At 47.5% G+C, this 21,233-nt stretch overlaps 6 protein-coding genes across 6 annotated transcripts; 4 read left to right on the top strand and 2 right to left on the bottom strand.

Annotated features, from left to right (window-relative positions):
- Positions 1–86: 86 nt before the first annotated feature.
- Positions 87–938, top strand: J056_000785 (Putative elongation of fatty acids protein 1; the record flags this gene model as incomplete). The annotated part of the gene is made up of 1 exon (XM_009270413.1): positions 87–938. The coding sequence occupies one exon, from the start codon at positions 87–89 to the stop codon at positions 936–938; it is 852 nt and encodes a 283-aa protein (XP_009268688.1).
- Positions 939–1,156: 218 nt separating this feature from the next.
- On the top strand, positions 1,157–11,157 carry J056_000784 (Vacuolar protein sorting-associated protein 13; the record flags this gene model as incomplete). Its single annotated transcript, XM_009270412.1, has 7 exons — positions 1,157–1,444; positions 1,489–5,310; positions 5,367–6,998; positions 7,046–7,932; positions 7,983–8,989; positions 9,035–10,381; positions 10,427–11,157. 7 exons carry the CDS (start codon positions 1,157–1,159, stop codon positions 11,155–11,157), a joined length of 9,714 nt encoding a protein of 3,237 aa, XP_009268687.1.
- Positions 11,158–11,251: 94 nt separating this feature from the next.
- J056_000783 (putative tubulin--tyrosine ligase PBY1) lies at positions 11,252–12,286 on the bottom strand (the record flags this gene model as incomplete). The annotated part of the gene is made up of 2 exons (XM_009270411.1): positions 11,252–12,033; positions 12,154–12,286. The coding sequence occupies 2 exons, from the start codon at positions 12,284–12,286 to the stop codon at positions 11,252–11,254; spliced, it is 915 nt and encodes a 304-aa protein (XP_009268686.1).
- Positions 12,287–12,527: 241 nt separating this feature from the next.
- Positions 12,528–16,923, top strand: J056_000782 (Salicylaldehyde dehydrogenase; the record flags this gene model as incomplete). The annotated part of the gene is made up of 6 exons (XM_009270410.1): positions 12,528–13,307; positions 13,360–13,981; positions 14,029–14,152; positions 14,199–14,213; positions 14,262–16,833; positions 16,882–16,923. 6 exons carry the CDS (start codon positions 12,528–12,530, stop codon positions 16,921–16,923), a joined length of 4,155 nt encoding a protein of 1,384 aa, XP_009268685.1.
- An 83-nt stretch (positions 16,924–17,006) lies between these two features.
- Positions 17,007–18,647, bottom strand: J056_000781 (uncharacterized protein; the record flags this gene model as incomplete). The annotated part of the gene is made up of 1 exon (XM_009270409.1): positions 17,007–18,647. One exon carries the CDS (start codon positions 18,645–18,647, stop codon positions 17,007–17,009), a length of 1,641 nt encoding a protein of 546 aa, XP_009268684.1.
- A 155-nt stretch (positions 18,648–18,802) lies between these two features.
- Positions 18,803–21,221, top strand: J056_000780 (ATP-dependent RNA helicase DRS1; the record flags this gene model as incomplete). Its single annotated transcript, XM_009270408.1, has 2 exons — positions 18,803–20,732; positions 20,785–21,221. The coding sequence occupies 2 exons, from the start codon at positions 18,803–18,805 to the stop codon at positions 21,219–21,221; spliced, it is 2,367 nt and encodes a 788-aa protein (XP_009268683.1).
- Between the last annotated feature and the right edge of the window lie 12 nt (positions 21,222–21,233).

Genomic DNA, 21,233 nt, shown 5'->3' with positions numbered 1-21,233 from the left:
GAAGCGAGGTATTTCAAGACGCGAAAAAGAAACGGAGAGAAATGGATAAGATAAATAAAATAAATATCTACGACACGCTCTCATCAATGGCACACGCGTATATACCCCAGCAGTATCATTTACCAACGTATTTGCAGCAGTGGGTGCCTGGTATAACGCCGTTGAGTACATTAGAAGGGGTAGCATCAGCGATAGTAGCGTATTTAGCGATAATATTTGGTGGACGCGAACTGATGCGTGGACGTGAGCCATTCAAGTTGAAAATAGCGTTTCAATTGCATAACACGGTGTTATACGTGGGTAGTGGGGTATTACTGGCTTTAATGGCTGAGGAAGTGGTGCCGATGATCTACAAACATGGCTTCTATTACAGTATCTGTAGTGAAGAAGCGTGGACAGATAAGTTAGAGTTTTACTACATAATCAACTACTACTTCAAGTATATTGAATTAATAGACACGGTATTCTTAGTGTTAAAGAAGAAGCCATTGGCATTCCTTCACGTATTCCATCACGCTGCTACAGCTGCTCTGTGTTACACCCAACTTGAAGGTAGAACAGCTGTTAGTTGGGTGGTTATTTCACTCAATTTGGCAGTTCACGTACTCATGTACTACTACTACTACGCTACAGCTGGTGGTGCCAGAATTTGGTGGAAAAAGTACCTCACTACAATGCAAATCACTCAATTCATTATCGATATCTTCATCGTTTACTTTGCAACTTATCAACATTACGGTTATAGATGGGGTTGGCCACACGTTGGTGATTGTACTGGTAGTCGTTTCGCTGCTTTCTGTGGTTGTGGTTTACTCACCAGCTACCTCTTCCTCTTTATCGCATTTTACGTCAAAACTTACAAATCTGTCGGTAGAAGGACGAGTGTTAAGAAGGCTGTTACTGAAGCTGGCACTGCACCAGTTCCAGTGTCAAAGTAGGAAATAAACAATTGTGGATGTCGGATGAAAATTTTAGCAACCAACCCAAATTAATAATTATTCAACTAGACACATTTTAATTGATTTATTCTTTTATAAGGTCATTATAAACTAATCAAAAAACAATTTTCATTTAATGATCTGCGCATGTGATGTCATTTATTGTTATCCCTCAACAACCATCATCTAATTAAATAAGCTAATTAAATATACCAAAGATGCTTGAAGGTGTCGTCGCTGGCTTACTCAATAGATTCCTCTCAGCGTACATCGATAATCTCGACACAAGCCAACTTAACGTTGGCATTTGGAGTGGAGATGTCAAGCTAAAGAATCTTAAATTGAGGAAAAGCGCTTTGGATAAGTTTAGGTTGCCTGTTGACGTCAAGGAGGGTTACCTCGGTGAACTAACACTCAGTATCCCGTGGAGTAACCTTAAAGGGAAACCATGCAAGATTAACATTGATAATGTCTACCTCATTGCTCTACCTGCGGGCGCTAGTCAGGTATCTTAACCCCTTTTTCAAAATCCCCGCTAAATTTCACTCAGTTTGACGCCGAAGAAGATGATAAACGCTCTCAACAAGTTAAGCAGGAAAGGCTTGATAGTGCTGAGTTGTTGTTAAACTCACAAGCCTCCCCTGGTATCTCCCCAGAAGACGAGAAGAAGAACGAGTCATTCGCCAATTCACTAGTCACCAAGATCCTCAACAATCTTCAACTCGTTATCGAAAACATCCATATACGCTATCAAGATAGTATTAGTCATCATAATCAGTTATTCGCCGTTGGTCTCACCCTTAGCGGCTTTAGCGCTGTTTCCACAGATTCTAACTGGCTACCCACCTTCATCGAAGAGAATAGAGAAGGCATTCATAAGCTTGCTAAGCTTGAATCCCTTTCTGCTTACTGGGATACTGACGCTGAATCCCTCCTCGGTCACCCAACAAACATCGCCATCGAGAAATTCACTTCCCTTATCGCCAACAAACAAAATACTCCAAATCATCAATACATTCTCAAACCTGTTTCTGGTGAGGGTCGTCTGCGTATGAACCACCAGGCCACCAGCGACACTCCCAAACTTGACATTGAACTTCTCTTTGACAGGATTGGTTTTATGCTCAACGAGGAGCAGTACCGTGATGCTCTCCTCATGGTTGATAACTTCCATTTCCACATCCGTCAATCTCAATATATTCGCTTGCGTCCGAATGCTGATGAGTTGCATGCCAACAAACCTCGTGCCCTGCTTTCTTTTGCTGCGAGGGCCATTCTCAATGAGGTGCACGAGCGCAATAAGAAGTGGACTTGGGCGTATTTCGCTGAGCGCCGCGACGACAGAAAACTCTATGTTGCCCTATGGAAGGAGCGCAAGGAGTCTGAACGTCTGCAGAAGGGTATGGAGAGTGATAGGGAGACGAAGCTGCGGCGGCTCGAAGAGAAACTGCGCTACGAAGATATACGTTTTTATCGTTCTATAGCCAGGTCAGAGCTGCGCAAGGAGTCTTTGCGCCAACGTGGCGCCGATAGCGTCAACCCCCAAACCCCACAGCCCACGCAACAGGGCTGGATGGGGTGGGCTTGGAACGCTGCTTCGTGGGCTGTTGGTCAAGATCAGAACGCAGTGTCTACAAATGATGACAAGGATAACTCTGCCACTCTCAATGAACAGCAGAGAAAGGAACTCTACGACGCTATCGAGTGGGATGAAAAACAGGCGGTGAGCTCCGCAGTTGATCTACCCAAAGATGCAATGAAATTGCGCGTAAAAGCTATTCTTAATACCGGCTCGCTCGCTCTCAGATACCCAAACACGTCTGGCGATCTCGTTAGCATTGTTTTCAGCGCCCTCACTGCGGATGTCGTCAAGCGGGTTGATAACCTAAGTGTGGCTGTCGGTCTAGGTGATCTTAGCGTAAAGGATGCTACTAATCCTAAAACTATCTACCCTAACATCGTCAGCGTCAAGAGGGATAGTGCTTTGGAGGAGGATGATAAAACCCAGCAATTTTTCTCGTTCGCTTGGGAATCTAAACCGCTCGATAACAGAGCAGACAGTGCACTACAATTAAAGATGAGACATCTCGAAATTATCTACCATAAGGGGTACGTAGAGGCTATACGAAATTTTTTCAAACCACCTGAATCCAAACTGGAGTCTATCAACGCGCTCATTGACGTCGCTTCAGAGTCGCTAGATTCTTTCAGGAAGCAAACGCGAACTGGTTTCGAATACGCCATCGCACAGCACTCCACTATCGATCTGCGTGTCGATATGAATGCTCCCATCATCATCCTCCCACAAGACGTCACCGACAATAACACTATGCATCTTGTCCTCGATGCTGGTCATATCGCCGTGGAGTCTGACCTCGCTGATAAAAAGGCAATTAAGGATGTTAGACATAAAGCTCACGCTAAATCAGATTATGAAGAGAGCGACTGGAAGCAGCTCGAGGAGCTTATGTATGATAAATTCTCACTTCAGTTGAAACGCGCTCAGTTGCTTATCGGTAATGATCTTAATGCGCTTCTCGGCGTGCTCGAGAGGAGGGAGAAAGGTGGGATGGATGGGAAGAACAGACAGAGAGAGAATTACAATATCGTCGAGGAAATCAATCTCAACCTCACCGTCCATAACTCCATCCTGCCTTCTGCTGTTAACCTAACACGGTTCAGAGTCGCTGGTCACCTCCCCGAGCTTACAATCAATATATCTGAGCGCAAGTACCAGTCTATGATGGCTATTATTGACGTGGCTATTCCTCACTTTGACGATAACAATAACAATAATGCCAACGCTCACGCTCACATTCCATCTAAGCCGACAAAGAAACAGACTGAAAATGAAAACACACATGCTCGCCGCGGTTCAATTTTTACAAGCGGTGGTGACCTACCTACGTACGATCTGGACGTCCATGACGATGACGGGGAGAGTGTTACAGGGAGTTTGTCAGAAGCGGAGACAGTAGACAGGTTCTTCGAGGCACCTGAATCGGTAGCGTCGGGTGTATCAGATGAAGTTAATTATCGCCAGCAAGTCTTCACACTCGATTTCAGAGTGGACAAGTTGCAAGCGAATGCTTTCAGGAGCACGTACGACTCGGATGGAAAGGAAAAAGAAAAACTGCTCGCAGAGGGTATCCTCAAGGGTTTCTACCTCGGGTATGTATATAGGCAACTCGATATGCATGTCGACGTTCTGCTGCAGTCCCTCTCTATTGTTAATGTTGACACGAATTGCGGGACACGTACACCGCTAATTACGTCAGACGATAATTCCACGCAGCAAAAACAGCATCCCACTGAACTTGTCAGAGTTAGGTACGATAGAGTGCAGCCGCATTCACCGGAATTCCATACTGTTTATCACGGTATTGACCAGATCGTTGACACTGATCTTTCTACTATCAACCTTCTCGCACGACCTGAACCGATTATCGAGCTGTATGCGTTTATCATGGAGACATTCGTTGGCGGACGTGGCAGTGGAAGTGGCAAGACTGATGATGCACTTGCAAATGCCAATCCACATTCAAGCCCAGAGATGGTGAGTAGTCAGTTAGGATCGCAGTTGTCGAGTGAAGATGAGGAGGGAGGTAACCGGAAGATTAAAGTGGATTTCAAACTGCACAGTATAGTATTTAAGCTAGATGATGGAGTGACGCAGCTAGCGACTCTGATACTCTCAGCTGGTGATGTATCAATCTTGCTCGACAACACCACCATGCAAGTCAACGCAAAGTTAGGTGGGCTGGAGATAAGCGATGACAACAGCGCGATAGATGATGGCTTCCGCCAGCTCCTCTCCATCGAGGGTGAGGAATTGGCCGACTTTTCTTATCAGACATTCGATCCGAAGAGGGAGAGCTACCCCGGTTACAACTCCTCCGTATATCTGCGCACAGCTTCGCTTAAGTTCACTTTCAATGAGGAACCAGTCAACGATTTGTACAAGTTCCTCATCAAGTTTGCGCGTTTAAAAGCGCTCTACGACGCAGCTACACGCGCAGCGCAGGACGCGGCTAACGATGTGAATGGGGGCCGCATGCAGTACGATGTGCGCGTGCGTGCACCTATCATTGTCTTCCCCACTCTCACCAATCAGTCTATGCTGACTATGCGACTGGGTGAGTTCGTCGCGAAGAATAGCTTCACTGGGAAATCCCCAGGCGATATCCAGCATTTGCACACTGGCCTTCATGGTATTAACCTCACCTCCACCATCAGAGACACAGATAAAGATGCAGACAAGGACGGTTTTGAAACCCTTCCCATCCTTGATAATGTCAATCTGGATTTCAATTTCGATATATTCGACCAAATTGTACTCGAGGATGGCAAAACACGTCACGGTATGCAGAAGGTGGGTGTGGTTTACTGATGCGGTAGTGCGACTCGCTCACTCTCTTTCTCTAACAGATTCACGGCCATATGACTGACGTCAAGGTGGCGCTCACACAGACACAGTATGTGTCTTTGTACGACCTCAGCAAGAGCATCCCTAAGGCGTTTACACTCGACGAACAGCACGGTGCGGAGCTGGGCGAGGAGGCTGACCAAATCAGTATTCCCCGCGATGCAAGGAAGGTTGTGCACGAGGAGAAAGAGGAGAAAGTGATGCGTGAGGTTCGCGGCCAGGAGGAGGAGCGTGAGCGCAATGGTGAGCGCAAGGTAGCGAAGAAGACATCTGTCGACCTCAACCCTGAGATACTTCTCAGCGAGCAAGACAAAGAGCAGGATAAGTGGACGAGCACTGAGCTGGCGTTTGACGTCGGAACCGTCTCCCTCGAGCTCTTCACCCCTCTTGCTACTAGCGCTAGAAAGTTAGAGGAGAACAGCATCGCGAGGTTCTCGCTAAATGACACTAACTTAAAACTGAAGACGCTTTCTGATGGCTCCATGGAGTCCGAGCTGACACTCAAAAGCCTCAGGATGGACGACACCCGTGCGCAGTCAGGCTCCAAGTTCAGACAACTCATTCCCCCCGCTATTCATGACGGTCATCAGTTTATGATCCATTACTCTAAGGCTGGCGGCACAGACCAGTCTAGTCTCGCACTACTTACTATCGACTCACCGAAAATTATCTTCTCAGTCGATCCCCTATTTGCTTTGACGGATTACTTCTACTCGGCTATACCGGCTCAGTCAAATGATTCGGGTGCCCAAGAAACGCAGGAGAGTTACGAGGACCCTATGGATGTTGATGTGGATCAACTTGAGGACTCACCTATAAAACAGCCCGACGAGATTAACAGCGAACCTTCATTCGCATATAGGTTGAATGTCGTCAACACATCCATCATTATACTCGCTAACGAGAGTGAACCTACGACGGAGGCTATTGAGCTTTCTGTGAAACAAGTGCTCATGTCACAACACGGAGTGATCGCACTTAAGGTAGACAGACTTGGCATGTTCTTGTCGCGAATGGACAAACCCAAGGACAAGCTGCGCTTCCTCGATAACTTTGATTTCACACTGAGCTACGACTCACGCAAGGTCGATCTGCGTCAGAATACATCCATCGAGCTACGCGCTGATCCTATCATCTTCAGAGCGTCTTATAGAGATATTTTACTCATTACAGATATCTTCAATAAGGCGCTTGAGCTGTCGACTAAATCAAGACCGACGCAGGTGTCTCCAGATGAGTTGAGAGGCGGTGAAAATACTTCGGCTCGCTCAGTCAAAGCGCCAGCAATTTCACCAGGCGCAAAGAGGTATTCGGGAGCAGAGTCTGCATCAGCATTTGGGATCACTCCGGCCTCGCAGAACCACCTCGCTCTCCCTGCTCCATCTATGAAACCAAAGGTTATGATCACAAAGGAGAATCTCAGTGCTGTGTTTGAGGGATTCCAGGTTGTTTTGATCGAGGATCTCCACGAGCTCCCCTTAATTCACCTTCATACTAAGAGATTTAATATCGATCTGTTCGATTGGACCTCCGAAATGAAGATCCAGACGGCTGTTTCGTGGTCGATTAATTACTTCAATCCGACAAACTCTCACTGGGAACCGCTAATGGATCCATGGGAACTTACTCTAAGGGTGGGTGTGTGTACTTTTGAGAGCAACACTAACGATACTTTACACAGGGAGAACGTCTTCAACCGCCAACTGGAATGAATATTGTGATGTCTTCACGGAGGAGACTCGAGATTAACTTGACGTCGTCGTTTATTCAGACTGCCCTGCTTTTCTACTCGTTGATTGGAAATAACGCTACCAGGCTACTCGAGAAGCCGCGCGGGAGCTCTGCGCCGTTCCTTCTGCGCAACCACACTGGATACGATATGAACGTGTGGCCAACGCACGATGCTAGCAATACCTTGTCGCTGAGCAACACATCCGAGTCGCCGTGGAGATTTGAAGATCTGCGCACACTTCGCGAGGATGTCAGTGCATCCGCTCACAACAGCGTAGGTATTCAGCTCGATAACACTAAGTGGGAGAGTGTTGGACGTATTTCTGTCGATAAGGAGGGTGAGCAGACATACATTCTCAAGTCTAAAATCAGCAAAGTGTTACACAGAGTAGTCGTCGATATTAGATTGCAGGATACTTTCAAAGTTGTTACTTTCAGATCAACATACCAGGTCGAGAATAGCTCTCACCTCCCTATCGAGATTGTTATTATTGGGGGTAATGGTAAACCTGCGGGTGGGGTTTCGAAACTCACCCCAGGTCAGTCTTACGCTTTGCCTATCGAAGCTGCGTATGAAAAGCGCATCAAAATTAGACCTGATCCTGGATTCGGTTATGCGTGGAGTTCTGAAGCTTTTTACTGGCAAGATGTCATGAAAAATCCTTCAAGATCTATCAGCTGTAAAGCTAGTGATCATGCTGAACCATCATTCAAATTTCAGGCTTGTGCTGATTTCGACCCCGCTGATGAACTTACTCGTATTTACCCTCGCTTGACACTCAGATTACGCTCTCCTATCGAGATTGAAAATCTGTTGCCGTACGATATCAAATTCAGGTGGGTTTGGTGTTTGCTTGCGTTAAGGTTTTTTTCTAATCAGTCCATAGAATCTTCGACAAGAATACTAAACAGGATCAATCTTCATTCTTGCTTCAGGGCGGTGTTAGCCCTCTTCATCTTATTGAATTGTCTCACCTCGTTCTCCTTAGCATTACCATCGAGAATTCAGTATTTTCTCCGAGTGAGTTCGCAATCATCAACACGGACAACCCCGACGATTTCCCCGTTGAAAGTGTCCTGAGTTTATCAGATCAAGAATCGTTGAAGCTGAATGTGCGCATACACTACTATCGCTATCCGAAATCAGGCGGCGCGTTCAAGGTACAGATATACTCTCCATACGTTCTTTATAACAAGTCTGGATTCGATTTTGTCCTCCGTTCCAAGAGTCTTCTGGGCGCTGGGAAGAATGTGGCTGGCCAAGACCTCAGTTCGTCCAAGATGAAGAAGAGAGAGACGTCGCCGTTCATGTTCTCGCACAACTCAGACGATCGCCAAAAGAGGTTCTTGCTCAGGATCGGCGACTCGAACTGGTCGAAGCCGCTGTCGTTTGATGTGGCTGCCGCTGACACGGAGGTGACGCTGTCTGCTCAAGGCGACGAGAACGTACATATCGGTATGAGCGTAGTTGAGGGTAATGGAAAGTATAAGCTTAGCAAGGTCGTTACTATCCAGCCTCGGTTCCTTATCAAGAGCCAGCTGAGCGAGACGATTAACGCGCGCGTTGACAGCTCTCCATACCTTCTCAATCTTAAAGCTAGTGAAAGGAAGGCGCTGCACAGATTAGAGAGTCTGGATGAGGATGAAAAGCACCTCCTTAAGATCTCCTATCCTGGTACAAAGGAATGGTCCGCACCTTTCTCTCTCACTGACGTCGGTCCTGTTCACTTAAGAATGAGACTGGGAGATCAGGTCGACCATCTCATCAAGGCCGACGTGTGCATTGAGGGTCCTACCATCTTTGTCTACCTCAAGAAAGATACTGATCCATGGCCATTTATGGTTGAAAACAATAGCGATACTGGTGTTGAGATTTGGCAGTCTACCACGGAAGGTGGGTTTGATGATGTTGGGATTTCCCCAGCTGACAAAGCATTAGGTTACGACAATCTCACTATGATGCCGGGTTTGAAACCAAAGCGGTACAATGTTGCTCCTCATTCGTCTATGGACTACGCTTGGGATGCACCTGCTGAGACTGACAAAAAATTGCGCTTGAGAGCTCAAGGAGGGAAAGAGCGCTCGATAGACCTCATGGAAATAGGCGCCTTACCTCCTTATCGATTTGCCAGTGACACGTTATCGATCGATGTTCGTGCTGATGGACCTCGTCAAGTGTTAGTGCTGTCGCCATATTCGCAAGACGAGTCGCTCTATCAGCCCCGGAGGAGAAGTGTTGCGAAATCTGAAACGTCAGATTCGACAGCAGGGCAGTTCGAGGAGAAAAACCTGGAGACTGTTCTCAACACTCAATTCAGTTTGGAGCTGGAGGGTGTAGGTGTTAGCGTCTTAAATAGGCGTATGCAGGAACTGTTTTACGCATCATTTAGGGGTATTGGAATGCAATACTCGGACAGTAATCTTCACACGTCTTACAATATGAGCTGCAAGTGGATTCAAATTGACAATCAGCTGTTTGGTGGACTCTTCCCAATTATCCTTTACCCCACAACGCAGCCAAAGGATGGTAGAGAACTGGAGAGACAGCCAACGCTGGACAGCTCTGTCATAATATCTAAGGACTACTCGCACGGTGTGACGCGTATCGAGTACTTCTCCATGCTTCTGCAATCGATGACTATTGAAGTAGACGAAGACTTCTTAATGGCTTTGATTGACTTTAGTAGATTTGAAGAACCTTCGTGGGATCGCGATCAGCAGAAAGAAGATTGTTTGATAGAGAGTCCTGTTGAGATAATTGAACCTGCAGATTTGGGTAGTGGAATGCAATTATATTTCCAAGTGTTCCATTTACAGCCAATATCGCTTGACTTGTCATTCATGCGCACAGACAGGGTGAATGTTGACAACAAGACAACTTCTGCCCACACACGCAATCCGGTAATGTTTTTTATCAACGCTCTCACAATGGCATTGGGTAATGTTAGTGGTGCACCAATTCGTCTCAACTCGCTCATTCTCCAAAATGCTCGGTTCACATCCTCGTTGCTATCTCAACATATTATGATAAATTACAGGGAGCAATTCATGTACCAGCTTTATCGCGTGCTCGGTAGTGCTGACTTCCTCGGTAATCCTGTTGGATTGTTTAACAATGTTAGCTCGGGTGTTGCGGATATCTTTTACGAGCCATATCAAGGACTCGTGATGCATGGGAACAAGGAGTTAGGTATTGGGATTGCGAGAGGAGCGACAAGCTTCGTGAAGAAGACTGTATTCGGAGTGACAGACTCAATGTCTAAAGTGACTGGATCAATTGGAAAAGGTGGGTGAGCGCGTTAGTGTAAAAGGAGTTTCTAATAGAGTTTAGGTCTATCTGCCATAACGCTCGATCAGGAGTATCAGAGCAGAAGGAGAATGGCGCAACGTCGCAATAAGCCAAAGCATGCACTTTATGGAGTCGCAGCGGGTGCGAACGCGTTTGCGGTATCGATTGCATCTGGATTTGAAGGCTTGGCGTTGAAACCAATTGAGGGTGCGCAAAGATCAGGTACTGGAGGTTTCTTCAAGGGAGTTGGGCGTGGAATCGTTGGTGCGGTCACGAAGCCAGTGATTGGAGTGTTTGATTTAGCATCGAATGTTTCAGAAGGGATTCGCAACACGACGACGGTATTTGACCCACAGGACATTGACAGGATTAGATTACCGAGGTTCATTGCAGATGATGGTGTGTTAAGGGCGTACAGCGAGCGTGAGTCACTAGGTCAATCGTGGCTGAAGAATGTCGAGAACGGGAAATATTTCAACGAAACATACGTCGCTCATCTGAATGTGAGGGGTAGTGATGCAGTTCTACTGCTCACCACAGCACATATTTTAGAGATACAGGTTCGTAATCTTGAGTTGAGGTGGGAAGTAGCGTTCGATGAACTCCACTCGATTAGCTTGGAGAATCATGGGATTAGTTTGAGGCTCAAGGGGAATGTGACGGGACCTTTTATGAACCTGACTTCGCAAGAGAGTCGCACGTGGTTCTTCCAGCGTATACAGTCTGTTGTTAACAACTACAATTACGCACGCAGCAAACCGATTGAGCGGTAGAAATTGGGTGGTTATTAATATCAAAATGATGATTTGCTATTATTTTATTCTTATTCTTATTTATGCTTATTATGATATTCATACTTTACTGAAATTACTTTGCAATTGTGGAACCTCGGGGCGGGAGGGTGGAGTTGTGTGTGTTGTTAGTGTAGCAGGTTTCGTAGTTAGCTCTGAGGGGAACAATGGAGATATTGCCTTGGGATAGGCAGTGTGCGTCTGTATCCGTGTCTAGGGAGTCGGGAGAGCATTCGATGAGTTTGCGAATATCAGGAGCCCAAGCAAAGCTCAACGGAGCGCCGTCTTGTATGTGTGGAGTGGTGGTAGTAGGTTTAGATGGGTTGGATGGGAGTGAAGGGAGGAAGAGACGGTCAAAGGTGCTTTTCTGTATGCACGTGTATTTAGCGACTGCGTTGGGCAAACTCTTGACCAGAGGAATGTTGATCGAGTACACGTCAGCTTCAGGGTTCCAGTGGGATATGAGGTGGTTGACAAGGTGTACTGCCCATTCATGTGCCATTGGTATAGAGGCTGGGTCAGTAGGCTGCTCCATAATGCCATATGAGAGAGAAATAGCCTTGAAACCGCGTATGGCACTGCCGAGTGCACCGCCGACAGTACCACTAGACATGACAAGAGGCGTGGATGAATTCCTGCCGTAGTTGGGCCCGCTGATGACGACATCAATGTCGGTGTAGATGTTGGTGAGGGCGATATTCGCCACGGAGGCTGGTGTGCCTGTGATGAGTATCCAGCGACATATTTCGTCGTTTTTGAGTGGTCTACCGATGTCAGATGTCTCGGCTGTCGCGCTTGGATCGCGCTTGAGGTAGTAGTAGTACCCCACTGCGGGCTGGTCGATGAGGAAACTTAAACCTGCGGGGAGTGTCAGTGTGTTTTGCAGTGTGTGGTGTGCTTCGGTAGCAATCAACGGGAGCAATCAACGGGAGCAATGAGCGGTTCAAACACTCCCAACACACTAAGCAACCCACTCACCTATCCAAGAACGCTGCTGGGCTGGCAGGACTACGTATACATCGTGGTGTCTGGACAGCGCAATATAGAAATCGCGTATGAATGGACTGGCTGGTGCTGGTGGGCCGTCGTCGTTGACAAGAAGAATGCGCATGGCTGTGTGATGTAGAGAGGGTTTAATATGGAATACCACGGTACACGTGAGTAACTGTAGTTAAATACAACTACACCACACCACACACGGACACCACTTGCCCCTAGTGTCACACGGCACTCTATCCGTTCATCCGTGCCATCCGTCCAACGGCAAGCGTCGGGGCAACATTTAGCAGAATTCAAGGGCCTAAGAATGCGAGGCTAGGCTGATCTTAATTAAATCGCCTATTTAGACTTCCATGACACAAATAACTCAAAGTGCCAATTTGATTGAGAACTGGATCGATAATGCTGCTGTGAAGGGTTTCGGTAGTGGTGTGTTCCCTGTGGTGCATCCAAACACCCACGCCATTCCACACAGCGTCGTCTCTGCTTCTGACAGCGATATCGACAACGCCCTACATTCATCCCTCACAGCGTTCAAATCCTGGAAGAAAACTACACACGACGAGCGCAGAGACGTTCTCCTTCGAGCTGCTGCTATACTCAAGAGTAGATCCGAGGAAATGTACGAAGCATACGCTTCTGAACTCGACGTCGACCACCACTTTGTCGAGTTCCTCGTCTCAATCACCTCCTCGATGATGGAAACTGCAGCGAGTTTGATAATCCCAGCGCTTACAGGGGAGTGTCCACCCACTAAGCGTGCCAATGAGGCCCTCTACTTGTGCGAAAGGGAGCCACTCGGAGTGTGTCTCGCTCTCGCGCCCTGGAACGCTGCACCTAATCTATCCATACGCGCGATTATTAACCCCCTCGCAGCTGGAAACACAGTAATATTCAAGACAAGCGATATCACACCCAAAACTCACTTCCTCTGGGGCGACATATTTAGAGAGGCGGGGCTGCCAGATGGATGTCTTAATATTTTGCACTCCTCGAGAGAAAATGCTCCTTCAGTGACTCAGAATCTCATTGCTGATGACAGAGTTAGGCATGTGTCTTTCACTGGCAGCACCAGTGTAGGGAAGGAGATAGGAAAATTTGCAGGGCATCACCTCAAACCGTGTCTACTGGAGGTGCGTAGTGGTGCAATGAGTAGAATTATACCTTTGCTAACATGCTCTCCAGCTTGGCGGGAAATGCCCGGTGCTCGTCCTCGACGATGCCGATCTCGACAAGGTTGTCCAGCAGTCCTTCTTCCATGCATGGGTGAATGCGGGACAGATATGCATGGCGACAGAGCGAGTTATTGCGGGTGCCTCTACATACGACAAACTCATCCAGACATACAAAGCGAACGCCCCACCGAACACGTCCTCATCTGTAGCTATGGCGGGTTCATTCACGCGTATTGTGGGGATGGTGGATGATGCTCTGGTAAAAGGCGCAAAAGTGCTCGTAGGTAGCTGGCCACCGTCACCTGAAGACGTCGAGAGGTGCAAAATACCAAACATACTCCTCACAGACGCTACACCCGAGATGTCAATATGGGACCAGGAGACATTCGGTCCAATTGCGCTGATATTAAAGGCGTGTGAGAATGAGGAGGATGGTGAAAGCGAAGACGACGCTATCGTCAGAGCTGCGAACGCCTCCAGATACGGCCTCGCTGCGTCCATCTACTCGACCAATATCACCCGCGTGTTGAAACTGGCTAAAGAGCTCCAAGTCGGTCTGGTGCGTATCAACGAAGGCACTATTGGCGATGAGGCTGTTTGTCCATTTGGCGGATGCAAGGATACCGGGTTTGGTAGGTTCAATGGGGTTGAAGGAATCAGAGAGTTTACACAAATCAAGACATACTCTATTGCACTGTAAAGAAAGAAAAATTAAGTGAAAATTGTTTCATTTCATCCTTGATTCCATACCGTCATCGTGGTTCTGAAGATAAAGCATGTCTGATTTATCACAACAGCAGTGAGTTAGTTTGTGTGTGTGTATGTGCGTATATCTAATAGTGTTTGTAGACTCATGTTTATCATGTGAGATGGAAGTTTCTACGCCGTTGTCGACGCTCATCTCATCTCCAGGCAACAACGACAGCTACAGATGCAACAGGCGGCTGGAGTAGGCGTGGGCGTGGGCGTGGGATCACAACAGCAGCAGCAGTCACAGCAGCCGCCTCAGCCGCCTCAACAAGCTCACACTCCTCGCACTCCCCATACTCCCCATACTCCCCACACTCCCCAGCAGCTCAACCACCAACTACCACAGCCATCCACCCACACACCCACAGCCCCTACCATCCCCTTCAAAATATCTCCCCAAGAATTCTACAAAACGCTGGCCGAGTTGATGATACGCCGTAATACGCCGATTCCCCCAAATATACTGACATGGCCACCACATCCTAATGGCGGGAAAGGTGAGGTGGTTCTGGGTGGTAAGACGGTGGATTTGTACAAGATCTTCGGCGTGGTCGTCCAGCTGGGCGGATCGGGCAAGTTGCAGAGAGAGCAGCAGTGGGATAAGGTGTTGCATATACTGCAGGTTCCTGCGCAGTTTAACGGCGTTAATATGGTAGCGCAGCTGGTCAACTACTACGGGCATCTTTTACAGCCATTTGAAGAACTTTATATTAGAATGGTGTTGGCTAGACGGCAACAGCAAGTGCAGCAGCAGTCACAGTCACAGCAGCACTCTCAACACGCTCAACAACAGCACGCTCAAGCTCAGTTGCTCCAGCAGCAATTACAGCAGCAGCAAGTGCAGCAAATTGAACAGCAAAGACAACAGCAACAACAGCAGCAACAGCGGGAACAGCAGGCAGCTGCACTTAAGCAGCAGCAGGTGCAAATGATACAACAACAACAACAACAACAACAACAACAACAGCAATACCAGCAGCACGCTCAACACGCTCAACACGCTCAACATCAAATTTCTCCTTTAACCACCACCACTCAATCTCCGTACGCTCCACCAAGGCAAATTCCCAGTAGAATGTCAAACACGCAGCAGCAATTGCAGCAATCGCCGTTAATTGGTGGGAGTGGAGGGATTAACAGCAACAACAACAGCCCACACTTCAAACCACCAGCGCAGGTGCATCCTTCTACACCGGTTATACCAATTTCATCAGCAGTACCAACAGTACCAACGCCAGTACCAACACCAAGTCGACCACAGTCAGGAAATCAACAGCTTGGACAACGACCACACTCTTCACATTCCTCACAACCCCCTCACAAACGCCAGAAAGGTGATACATATATACCCTACAAGCGCACAGTTAATACTTACGGCGGACTGAATATGGAGGAGCTGGAGGATGAGCGAGCGGTGAATAAAGCTGCTATTACTCCACGATCAGTTAATGAATTCAGGGATGTGGAGATAACAAAGCTGATACTGTCACTGCGAAGTCGAATATCTTTTGAATTGAGCCATGCGTTAGTGTGTCTCACTCTGTTATCTACATCTAGCCTCGTTCCGGAGATTGCACTCGATAGGTCGGACGAATTGCTCGATGAGCTGCTTGAGTTGCTCAACGACGAGGCAGGCACGAATGATCAAGTTGTTGAGACTTCAAATTTGCATGACATGCAAAATCGACAGATGGAATTGCATAGAGTGGTTTGCGAGATGGGGGTGTATTTGCAAGGTGGTGAGAGTGTCAAAGGTGGTAGTGGTAGCTACCCCCACAGCGACAACCCCACCTTTCCCTGCACTTCACCCCTAAATAAAATACTCTACGTTACTAACATACTGCGCAATTTATCCACTACACCCTGTAACCATGCGATACTAGCGAATTCGAGGTGGCTGCTCAATACGCTGCTCGTAATGTGTGGATGGCGCGAGCACCCACTAGAAGTATTTCAGATTCGCAATGACACACTGCAGATATTAGCGCATGTATCGAGATCTATGGAGCTGACGGAGGACACTCCAGCGGAGCTGCTCGTTTCGCTATACGGGTTCTTTCTAAGCTACATGACGAACATGGACGAGAGCGAGGCGTATCCAGCTGGTTTTCCCATAAGTCGCGCGAGTTTACATGCCTGGTTGCCACCGTACGAGGCGGGAGTGGCGTACTGGAAGGATGTAGCGATGGAAGCGGCGACGGTTGTAGCGACACCCGAGTGCAACCGTGCCGTGTTAGCTGTAACTCTGAGTGAGGAGATGAAAGACGAGTTTATCAACGTCCTACTAGGGATGGTACCGCAATTTGATCGCGATTTTCACCTCCTCAATACAGAGTCGACTCTCGCGCATATGGAGCGCGTCAGTATGGCTCTGTACAACTTTGTACGTATCGCTCAACCGCCCACGCTGGCTAGGTGGCGCAAACGGGCGCAACTCACCCAGAAACTCTTCCGCGTCGTCACCAGACTCGCTTTTATGAATAGGTCGGAGTGGGAACGTAACCCATTCCACGTCGTCATTCGTCGCACTATCGAGACGCTGCGTATTGTTAATGACGGTGGCGAGGAGACACGCGAGGAGGATGACGTCGTCTTTGGTTTCGGTAGCTCAGGTGAACCGGTCGTCGAAGTCGGTGTTGATCGCAAAGCAGATAAGAAACATTCACGTAGAGGCCTCCTAGCTGATAGAATGATCGAGGTACAGTCTCTACTTCTCATACCGTTTATCGATCGAGTGGGTGACACGTGTTTGTGAAACGCCTGGCTGACTAACTAACTCTAGGTCTCGTTTAATGATCTTGAAAGGCTGATAGAATTGGGTTAGTGAAAAGTACTTGTATTGAGTACAGATTGTGTACATATTGTGTACATGTATATTGACATTGTACAAGTAAAAAAAGGTATAAATTATCCAAAAGAGGCAAAAATATCCTGAAATAGAACGTCTAGATCTGATGAAAGGGAGTGGGAGGGTATAGGAGTGTGATTATGAGAAGGTGTGTCAATGTGAGATTCACTTGTACTTGCATCGCGCAACACCGTAAATGAAGTACGTGGAACGGCTAGAATAGAGCAAGCTTCGTCACTTGTGGTTATTTTGTCGAGTACATCTGCATATATATGTGCAAGCCGAGAAGTCGGAGCGAGGACGCGAAGAGATTGGACGAGTTGGTAGAACTGCAAGGGTAGACCAGGGACCTTGTGTGATGTACGTGGTGTAAGTGGGGTGTGCAACTTATGCGGCGTTTCAACATCTTCACGCCCCCGCGTACCAGCACCAGTATCAGCATCAGTCGTGGTATAAGCCATAGTATACGCCAGCAGATGATTGCGCGCAGCTACCCAAATACACCACACAGAAATGGGGTTAGCGGTGACACCTTTAAGACTGGCGTTGTAATGTGTGCTGTTCGTTATGAGCGCTGTTTGGGTGAGTGCTATATCCGTTATGCACTCCGCTGCACGCTCACACCGCTGCTGCGCACATGCATCAGCTGCAAAATGCGCCGTCGTGTGGGGCGGGTATGCGAGATGAGAGTGGTGGCGCAGGATGGTGGCTTGTTGGAGGAGGGGGAGGAGGGGATGTGATTGGGTGATGTCTTGTCCATCTTGCACATCTTGCGCTTGTGTTGCTAGTAATGTATCTAGTCTGTATGATAAAGCATCGTGTTGCCGCCGCCATTCGATCACCTCGGCCAAGTCAGACAGGTTAGTGGGCTGAGAGAAGAGAGCGTGTGTTGCGTCGTTGAAGAGAAACAATTGGGCAGTTGGGCGTAAAGATCCGTATTGTGGGTTTTGATAGCTGTGTTCTGGTAGAGGGACATGGAAATCCTCAACACCGAAAGACCAACCAGTTGTGAAACAGGCGAGGCGGTCAATAATAAACGCAGACCAGTATAGGTTAATGGATTGGTGTGATGTGGGATCGAAAGAGAGGAGAGGAGTTGGCTGCATGAATGGGGATTTGTTGTCGCAGTTCTTGAAAGCCAAGTTGATTGCACGGGAGAGCGACATTTGGTGTAGCCAGCGATTGGGTGGATGGGCGTCTCTCAATGATAACCAGGCTAATATGGTAAGTCCCTGAAGAGAATCAAGGTTGATTGAGTTGTGTGCCTGAATGATGATGTCATTGGTCATACGCTGGATGATGTCATGTGGGTTTTGAGTGGGAGTGATAGCAGGTGCCGAGTAATCGTGGGCTATGAAAGATAGGGTAGTGGTGAGGATAGCGAGGGATGTAATTCGCGTTAAAAATTGGTTTGTGGTTAGAAATGGATGATGAGAGTGTATCGATTGGAAGTATAAACTTGTAATCTGAGATATTTGATCGGTTGAGAGGGATTCGCCTTCCATTGCAGCCAATTTACTCTCCAGCTCTGCTAACCTCCCCTGCAACTCCCTTCCAGTACCTTTCTTCAAACCAGGCTTCAACTTTTGCTTGAAAACACAATTATCACCTCTCTTTAGACATGCTGTGCATGGATTTGTACCACTACAACGTACTTTTCTACTTCTACATGATGTGCACGATGTTGCTAGTTGGGACATTTGTGGTGGTGGAATTGAAAGTAGAATTATAAGAAAACACTATTAAATTACTTGACCTTAAATATTTTAAAAGTAAATTATAATAATTCAACCATTCACTTGAATAATTGAAGCTGAACTTGAATAATTCAAACCACCATCAGCCAACACCACCAATGAAGAATACAGTTGATGATTTTATAGGAACAATAGAATCTGATGAGGATATTGATCAGCCAGAGGAATTAGAGGAACCCACTCAACAAAATTTATCAAAGAAGGATCAAATACAAAGGAGGAGGAATAAAGAAATCATTAATGATAAGCCTAGTAATTCACAAGCAAGGGATTTGGAATTGGATTTTGATTTTGAAAATATAAACACTCACCTGAATTTATCCAATAACAATCAACAAGATCAAGTCAATCCTATTGATTCTATCATTAACAAGAAAATTGATTCTTTGGATGAAAATATTCACTCAAAGAGACAGGCGGTGATGGATGACGGTGATGGTAATTCAGATCGCTCTGATTCTGATTCTGATAATGACAATGACTTGGATGATGATCTTGACCAGGATGATCACAATGATATCAGTGATAGTCATAGCGACAACGACAACGACGATGACTCAGACACCCACTCAGTATCATCCGCTTCCTCTTCCTCCTCCTCCTCCGCTCAAAAGAAAGACTACTTCGCTACACCAGCCGCCACCCCCAAAAACTCTAAAAATACTTTCTCATCACTCGCACTCTCCCGCCCTATCCTCAAAGCCATCAGCTCCCTCGGCTTCACCCAACCAACCCCCATTCAAAAATCTGTTCTTCCCGTTGCTCTAGCCGGAAAAGACATAGTCGGTCAAGCCGTCACCGGTAGTGGTAAAACTGCCGCCTTCATTCTGCCCATCCTCGAGCGCTTAATGTACAGACCTAAATCTTCATCGAAGTCAGGTGAAACCAGGGTCCTCATATTATGTCCAACACGTGAATTGGCCTCTCAGTGTTTCCAAGTCGCTCAATCCCTTTCCAAATTTATGGGTGACATCTCCTTCGCTCTTGTCGTCGGTGGTCTCTCCCTCAAACTCCAAGAACAAGAGCTCAAACAAAGACCAGATGTCGTCATTGCTACCCCAGGTAGACTCATTGACCACGTCCGCAACTCTCCCTCTTTCAATCTCGACTCTCTCGACATTCTCATCATGGACGAGGCTGACAGAATGCTCGAAGATGGTTTCAAAGATGAATTGGATGAGATTGTCAAGGAGTGTCCAACCAATCGCCAAACGATGCTTTTCTCAGCCACCATGACTGATAAAGTCGATGAGCTTGTGAGGCTATCCCTTGACAAACCCGCTCGTCTCTTCGTCGACCCCAAGAAGTCCACTGCTAAGGGTCTTACGCAAGAGTTTGTGCGTGTTAAATCAAACACCAAGAACGATCTCACTGAGCGCACTGCCACTCTGCTCGCGCTCTGTCGACGTACATTCCGCCACCGCACCATCATTTTCTTCCGCAGCAAAGCACTCGCACACCGCATGCGCATTCTGTTCGGACTGATGGAGATGCGAGCCGACGAGCTACATGGTGATTTATCACAAGAAGGCAGACTGAGCTCGCTCGACCGGTTCAAGAACGACAAATCGGATTTCCTGCTCGCGACCGACTTGGCCAGTAGGGGGTTAGATATTAAGGGGGTGGAGACGGTCATCAATTTCGATCTGCCCAACCAGATCGAGATCTACTTGCACAGGGTCGGTAGAACCGCACGTGCCAATCTCACAGGACGCTCCATCTCGCTGATTGGAGAAAGTGATAGGAAGATGCTGAAGTCCGTCGTGAAACGCTCCTCAGCACAGTCGAGCGATAGCATCAAACACCGTATCGTGCCGCAGGATATTCTCCGTAGTGTCGCCGAGCTGGTCGCTGGACTCGACGGACAGATTGACGATGTACTCAAACTAGAGAAGGAGGAGCGCGCAATGCGCGTCGCCGAGATGGAACTCGTCAAGTCGAAGAACATGATCGAGCACCAAGATGAAATTATGGCTAGACCCGCGCGTACGTGGTTCCAGACCGAGAAGGAGAAGCGCGAAAGCAAGGGTGAGTGGGGTTGTTTGTGTGAATAAGGATATTACTAAGACTACCATTTCAGATACGGGCAAAGAGGAGTACAATAAGAAATTCGATCAACCCGATCAAATTACCCAGAAAACAGCTAAAACTCACGACTCGCTCGGTCGTAAACTCACCTCCTCCTCCGGTCTCAGCAGACGTGATCGCCGCAAGAAGGAAATGAAAGAGGAGTACGAAGCGGATAAAAATAAGGGCTGGAATGTAGACCACGCTGTGCGCTCAGCTAAGAAATCAGCCAAGCCGCAGAAAATGAGCGTTTTGGCAGATACATCCAAACCCAAAGAGAGTGCAGCGCCATCCAAGAAACGTAAGAGTAGCGCAGGACCTTCGTTTACAGAAGATAAATCAGTCAAACCACCAAAGAAAAATGAAGGCGAACGCGCTAAACCTGGCGCTGCTGTCGGTCGTTCAAACAAAAAAGCTCGTACTAAAGGTCCTAAGAAAGGCAGCAAGTAGATTACTTAGTTT

This window comes from Wallemia ichthyophaga (genome assembly GCF_000400465.1).
Source record: "Wallemia ichthyophaga EXF-994 unplaced genomic scaffold scaffold11, whole genome shotgun sequence".
NCBI classification, from domain to species: Eukaryota; Fungi; Basidiomycota; class Wallemiomycetes; order Wallemiales; family Wallemiaceae; genus Wallemia; species Wallemia ichthyophaga.
The sequence above is the reverse complement of the archived record's forward strand: the minus strand, read 5'-3'. Positions and strand labels throughout refer to the sequence as shown.